Source organism: Heliangelus exortis, chromosome 14 (assembly GCF_036169615.1).
Source record: "Heliangelus exortis chromosome 14, bHelExo1.hap1, whole genome shotgun sequence".
NCBI classification, from domain to species: domain Eukaryota; kingdom Metazoa; phylum Chordata; class Aves; order Apodiformes; family Trochilidae; genus Heliangelus; species Heliangelus exortis.
In genome coordinates this window covers 213,044-219,982 of record NC_092435.1, presented here as the reverse complement: position 1 = coordinate 219,982, position 6,939 = coordinate 213,044, and the positions used below count along the sequence as shown (strand labels likewise).

General features: G+C 46.1%; 1 protein-coding gene across 1 annotated transcript; it reads right to left on the bottom strand.

Moving 5' to 3' along the window:
• Nucleotides 1-300: 300 nt before the first annotated feature.
• On the bottom strand, nt 301-4,319 carry LOC139802324 (adrenodoxin-like). Its single transcript, XM_071757396.1, has 5 exons — nt 4,023-4,319; nt 3,551-3,772; nt 1,733-1,857; nt 1,291-1,420; nt 301-1,062 (listed from the first exon to the last, which is right to left on the bottom strand). The coding sequence occupies exons 1-5, from the start codon at nt 4,076-4,078 to the stop codon at nt 942-944; spliced, it is 654 nt and encodes a 217-aa protein (XP_071613497.1). The 5' UTR covers nt 4,079-4,319; the 3' UTR covers nt 301-941.
• Between the last annotated feature and the right edge of the window lie 2,620 nt (nt 4,320-6,939).

The window sequence follows — 6,939 nt, the reverse complement described above, 5'->3', positions numbered from 1 at the left end:
TAATGCCAAACTGCTGCTTTTAATTCCAGGAAACTCAAGACCACGAGTATAAATAGGAATTATGACCTAATTCTGAGAGCAACTTGCTTTCCTGTCAGTGCATGGCAGGAGGCATCCAGCAGTGGGTCACCATGTCACCCAGGGCACGATGGAGCTGCCCCCTCCTGCTCCACCCTGTGTGTCTGAGCAGCTGCAGGATCACCAAGGGCTCCAACTGGTGCAGAGGAGATTTTACACTAGTTCATTCTATTCCAACCACATTCATATTACTGGGAAAGTGAATATCCTATGTCTAAAAGCTTGATTTTTATAATTTTATTTTATGTTTTTGGTAGTACAGCAATGGGAAAAATTAATACTTGGAGGAAGTGGCAGATCATGGTACAAAACAATTCGGTGACATATAACATGCCAAATTCATAAAAAGTGGTTCCCTCTTACAGCAAATGTCAGCATTCAAGTGGTTATCAAGATGCTCTTGCTAACTTAACTCAGCCTGTATACTTAGGCCAATCAGCACACTGTCTGGTATTTGGAACAACTCTCTTCTTAAGCTTCCCAAATTGGGAAAAATCTGCTCTACAGTTAAAGAGCCAAGCCTTGTAAAATTCCTAGCAGTTACTTAGAATAGCAGAATTCCTTCGATTTCAAAGGAGAGGGTGAGTCACACACAGATGTTTACTGTCACCCACCCAGGGAAATGTAAAGCCATACACTTAAGCCCAGTTTTGTTCAGCAGAGTACTTAAGCACTTGAAACATGTACCAAAGGCCTTACCATTAGCCTTGGTTTAAAGAAGAGATTTGCACAACAGACATTTATACTGAACCAGACCTCTGCAGTCTGCTGTGAGCCAGCCAAAAAAAGCAAGTGTTAACCAAAAGCTAAGTACCCAGCCACACCTAAAACAGGTATCAGACCTGTACCATAACCATTCCCAGTTACTGTTTGCTTTGCTTTCCAACCTCGAGCTGCTTCCTGATGTCCGATACATCCATGGGGACCCGCACAGTCACACCATCCATTGACTTCTTAACACACACCTGGCAGCCAAGGCGAGATCTGGGAAGAAAACTTTAGTTGAGGTTCATCTGTTTCCACAGTAAAGGAAAAAATTCCTCCCCTATACTGGGATGTCTGGTCCAGGCTGGGTTTTCACTAAAGTTCCTCTTAAAGATCTCCTCTGCCCCAAGAGAAAGCAGCTCTAGAGGCACAACCCTATCACAGAACAAGTGTCACAAGCCTGCCTCAGAGGCTTGAGAATCTACCATGGTCAGCAGGGAGGCTTACGTCTCAGTGAGGCCATACGCCAAGTCCAGCATGTCCAGCTCTTCATCTGAGATGGCACCCAGCTTTTGGAAGGTGTCTTTCTCAAAGATGAGGTGACAGGTGGAGCAGGCTAATGTCCCTTCACATGCACCTAGTGAAGAAACCAGCAAATCAGAAAAAACAAGGGGGTGAGAGAGAACATCTCCAGGAACAGAGGAAATGTCCTTTTACAGATCTGGAGCAGTCAAGAGAGATGCCAGAAAACAGTACTTTCAGTCAACTTTTTGTCTGGGAGGGTCAAGCTGACATCTCAGTGTGGCAAGCCAGCCCAGCAAGCAGCTGTTGGGGAAGCTTGTTCCGTGGGCTCACGAGAACACAGTAGCACGTGTACAGCTGCACAATTCCTAGGTACCCAGCAGACACACATAGATCCTAAGAGCACATACCCTTGTGCAACACCTACCAAACCCATCAATGGCCAAGTTTTGATTGACTACCACTTGCAGCAAACTCTCCCCTTCTTTGGCTGTGGCTGTAAGTCGCTCTCCATCCCGATTTATAAAATGCACTGTCACCTGGTCTGCAGAGCTGTAAGACAAGTTTGCAAAAAATCAGATGAGCCCACCCTCTCCCCTGAGGTCTTTTGTCTGAGCACCAGAGACATGGAACTGGGAGGGAGACATGCATACAAGTGCTTTCTAGAGAAAGATCATACCACCCATGTCAGAAAAGATTGAGGTTATCAGTTCTCAGTGGCAGTCAAATCTGAGCTGGCCCAAAATATTCCTCACTTTATCAAGCATCCCTGCTCCTGAGCAAGAGCAGAACAAGGAAAGCAGCATCCAGCTTCTACCAGTAAAATGCTGTTTGTATGAAGTCAATAATATTCAGCAACAGAAACATGAAGCACAACAATCTACAAGGACCAGGTCTAAACAATTTCTTTAGCTCTTCTCTTAACTCACAAGAGGCAGAGGTGGAGTATGGAGGATACAACCAACTGAATAGGGGACAGGAAATAATTCCTGTAAAAACCTAATGGAAAAAGGGGAAGAAATGTTCTCCTCTTTCAAGTTTGCAGGTCTTGTCCATTCCACTTCACAGAAGTCACAATCACCATCTAGATCTAAGCCCATTTATCTGCTGAAAATCATCAAAATAGCTCTCTCAGTGACTAAGGATGCTATTTCTTAAAATGTTGTCACATGGACTTCATCAGCAAGACTTCAGGAGCAGAACATTCCAAACAATTATCTCTTTGGAAAGCCAATCCCCATACTCTATCAGAATTTGAAAGTGCAGAAAAAAGGTGAAACTACTTTTTGCTCTCTTAACTCTTTTTTTTTTTTTCAGTTGTGTCTGCTAGAAGCAGAGCACAGGGGCAGCTGCACCTTCACCTGAGGAGGCCAGCTTCCTGTTTTTCAGAGCTGGAGCAGAAAACAGTGCCTGGGCCATTAGTCTGCAACAGGGTCCCCTCCTTAAGAAAACAGATGCAAAGTTAGCACTGAGACCATGCTCCAGAAGGAAGAAATTACTCCCTTAAAACCAAACCAAACAAACAAACAAAACCCCCTCAAGCTTTTTGTGACTTAAAGAACTAATGAAAGGGGATTCAAGAAGGTTCTTCTCCCTGATGGTATCTTTCCCTAAAAGATACTTTCCAAGGCCATACAAAACAGCAAGATGCCCGAAGTATTTCCAGAGATAGCTTCAAAAGCAACAAACCAATTAGAAAGAAACCCTGTTGCTACCAAACCTTCATAAATCCTGATAATCAGGGTTATCACCGCAGCTTTTGTCTAAGATCAGCTAGCACAATGCCATGTTTATTTTCTGTGAGGTTAGTTGGGTCTTTCTCCCAGTATCTAGCAGATTGCAATCTACCCAGACTGTACTAGACTGAGAGATCTACAGATTCCCTTTATTTTTCTCAGAGGAATGCAACCTCTCTCTGAATTATCCCTAAGGAACAGACAGCCTGCAGTGGCTGCTGCTGCCAAACTGCAGATGAGGGCTCTGTACCAGGCAGCCCCATCCTCTCAGCACACAGCACAATCTGCTCCTATGCTTTTACAATTTCCTTCTTCAGGAATGTCCAGCCCTCCAGGACTCCTCTGTCCCCAGGTCTGCCTCTCAGGGGACTTTGCCAACCAGACCCCTACAGAGGCCCAAGTCTGCCCTTTGGGATGACCAGCTGGCAGTGCTCCACCATGGCAGGGACCAAGTGTATGTAGAGGCGTTCCCAAGCACCTTCCTGACCAGAGCTCTGCATTCTACCCACCTCAACTCCCCATGAGCATCCTGGAGCTTGTTGGTGGAGCTGAAGCCTCTTTCCCACCGCTGCTGAGCTGATGCACAATGCTGCTCAGTCTCCCCACAGAGATAAACAAAGCGGATCTTGCTCAGGTTCAGTCCACCTCGCAAGAGACGCAGGAGCCCCGCCATGCCTTGAGCCATCAATGCTGCTTCGGGTCCTGCTCCGTGTCTCCTGGGCTGTCCTTTGCTGCAAGGCCAGTCAGATCAAGAGTTATGGGTACAGATGAGAGGGAAAGAAAGAAAGAAGTAGGGGAGGTGGGGGGAGTGAAGGAAAAAACTAGGACAGCCTTCTGGGGGGTGGAGGCAGGGAAGAGGAGGGAAAGATGAACAGAAGGATTGTCCTTGGAGTTTGGTGATATCCAACCCGTCAGCGCATGGGAACTGGGTGAGGCAATATGAGCACCACCTCCACATACCAGTTCATGGGCAATGCTCACCTTGTTTTGCCTTGCAGAATCCCCTTTGAGGAACCAGTTTCAGGAGCAGCATTCATTGCAATGTCTGATGATACAAGGGGTCACAAGCTGAGGTGACAGACAGCTGGGCAGGAGCACTGACAGCTGCTGCCTCAGGAATAGGAGCACGACAATTCTCATTGCAGTCCAGAAACACCATTGCCTTCCCCAGTACTGCAGGATCCTAACTCTAAAATGCAAATATTCACTTATTTCACACGATGGTGGTGAGGAGCAGCTATACTTTGCACATTTGCTAAATTCTCTACTGTAAAGTGCCATAAAGGCACAGATAAGTGTCATTCCTTTCATGCTCAGAGACATTCCACACCAGTGAGACTACTGTAGAAGAAAACAAATTTATTCCCAGAAATACTGTCACTAGCTTAGTTTACCCTCCTTTCCAAGGTAAATAAATTTCCCCCTGAGGACAAAAAAATACAACAGTGGAGACAGTTTTGCTTCCTGTTTTTTTGTGGAGTATGAGAACAGCTCTTATCTCAGGATTCTGAATTGTCACTAATATTAAATTAACACTACACCATTTGGTGGGATGTTTGCTTTAAGTTTTTTAATGCACTGATGTATTAGTAGCTGGTATACACAAAACCCTTTGAAACTGGACTCTATCTGTACAGGGGAGAGAAACTACAGCATAAGAATGAGAACTGGCTGGAAGCATACACATGAAACGGCTTTATAGTTTTGAAGATAACTGGAAAGTTTTGGCTTTTCATCCCAGAATGAAAATTTTCCACTCAAAGCTTTCAGGTTGGAAGAGGCATGAAGTACAAGTTATTGTACAAGAGGCATGGAGTACAAGTATTTTCCATAAGGGAGGATGGGGATCCTATTTTTCAGTCCAATGAGGTTTTAGAGTCAAATTTCCAATTATTTGATCAGACCAGTGAGATAGCTGCAGTGGAGATCTTGTAGCATCATGCTGGCCCCTACTCATCCCACAAATACATTATTTTCTGCTGCAGGATTTGCCCCTGAGGTTTTGTCCAGGCCAGCAGCTCCAGACAGTGTCCCCACCCTATAGCCCCTCACTCCCTCCTTTTCCAGTTGGTTTGTTCTCTCCTACAAGATGCCCTGAATACCTCAGCCTTCAAACCCAAATTCCAGGGCTGCAGCTCACCCCTAAATTTAAAAGCCTTCTGTGCAGCCCCTGCAGCTGAGAGACTCTTGCCAGCCCTACCTTGGCTTTTCAGGTGCTAAACGGATGCAGCAGGCAGCCCAGTTCTGTCTCTGTCATTTCCATGGAAGGAAAGCCAGGCTGGCCATGAGAGACGTAAGGGAAGGGGCCGCAGCACATCCAAACAAACCACGAAGTATCTTATCTCTCCAGCAAACCTTGAGTTGAGAGATACACTAGATATATACGCAGCAGTTTTCATAGCAAGGACACTGTGTGTTTGCCTGGCACTGACCTCTCTCTCCCTTGCCAGGCACTCAGAGCACAGCAAGTGACAGGTCAATGCCACCCTGCAGGAGACAGAGGCCAACACACAGGGAAGAGCATCACACCCAGTCCTGCAGGGAGGGGAGAAGCAGTGAGGGGGACAACTGCTCCCTGGTGTAATTTGGAACAACATTGCTGCGAAGGGTTCTGGGTAGAAGACACTCTGTGCAACCAGCTCTCACCAGAAGAGCTTTCCTGTCAACTTTGAGGCTCTCAAAACACCCTAGATGGAAGTTTTAAAAGTACCATATTAAGTCTACTGCCTCTCTGAAAGCAGATGAAAACTGCCATGCAATTCTGTAGTTAATAATATACACATTAACATAGTTTTAGTGATGCTGCAGTTCTGGGGTTGTGAGACTAACTCTACTAACATTGGAATCAAGATTTAATAAATTAAGGGAGGAAAAAGTTACTCTGCAAAGGAGCAGGAAGAATCAGGAGCATCAGCTTGTCCTGCAACAGAGGGAAGAGACAGAAATCACACTGAAGTCAGAAACTAGCTGGCCTAATGCATGAGTGAGCTGAAACATTTACAGGAAGGTGTCAACCAAGTGAGCAAACTGACACTTGTCTGCTTCAGTACTGGGGCATTTTATCAAATCAAGGGTGAATAAGTCTCAGATGCTGCATCCTTGAGACTGGAGTCTCAGGGGTAAGACTCAAATGTGCCTCAGTTTCTACATCTCTCAAACAAGACTGTTTGCCTGCTCTGCCCTCTCTCTAGATGTTTGGCAACCTTCTGAGAATCACTACCAACAAAAGGAGCTGAAGCCAAATTTTCACCACTGGAAGCAAGAGGGCAGTAATACAAATGTCAGACATAGGCTAACACTGCAACACAGAAACAAGATGAACTCACAACAAACCTCCTTGACAGAAGCACCTCTGGCAAAGCAGCTGCTGCCTGCCTGAGTGAAGGCCACTAAGATGTTACAGTGCCCCAGCCACAGCCTTCCCTTGCAGCTGCTTCTCCTTCAGTCAGTCAAGGATGCTTCAAAGATGGATGGGAGAGCAGTACTATTGCACGTGGGATATGGACAGCCCTCGGCCTAACCTCCCAGCTCAAGAGCAGTATGTTCCACATCCCCTTGACTCTTCAGTCAGTCTTGATGATTGAAGACCAGCTCAGGCTTGTATTTCTTTAAAAGATTATGCACAACCAGAGGCAACAGCAATCACAGGTGCTTGCAAATTTTCCAACTAGCTATGCTCACCAGAAAAGCTAGGCCACTAGCTGTGGGCACACAGGCAGAGACAGTCTCAGCAAGCTGGCAAAACACTTGGGTTGAAATCCCCAGTACAGGGTCAGGCAGGACAGACTCAGCAGGATGTTGAGTGCAAGTAGCAGCATCGATCCACCCTCTGCACACTGACATGCTCGTGGGTCAGCATGTCACCACCTCAGGCACCACCAGGGGAGAGTTCCAACAG

What these genes read in the sequence shown, in the direction of transcription:
- LOC139802324 (XM_071757396.1), bottom strand. Translation starts at nt 4,078, where the DNA reads ATGAATGCTGCTCCTGAAACTGGTTCCTCAAAGGGGATTCTGCAAGGC. An exon ending in CTTGGCCATTGATGGGTTTG is followed by an intron (nt 1,421 to 1,732) that starts GTAGGTGTTGCA and finishes TTTCTTCACTAG; the next exon opens with GTGCATGTGAAGGGACATTA. An exon ending in GCGTATGGCCTCACTGAGAC is followed by an intron (nt 1,063 to 1,290) that starts GTAAGCCTCCCT and finishes TTTTCTTCCCAG; the next exon opens with ATCTCGCCTTGGCTGCCAGG.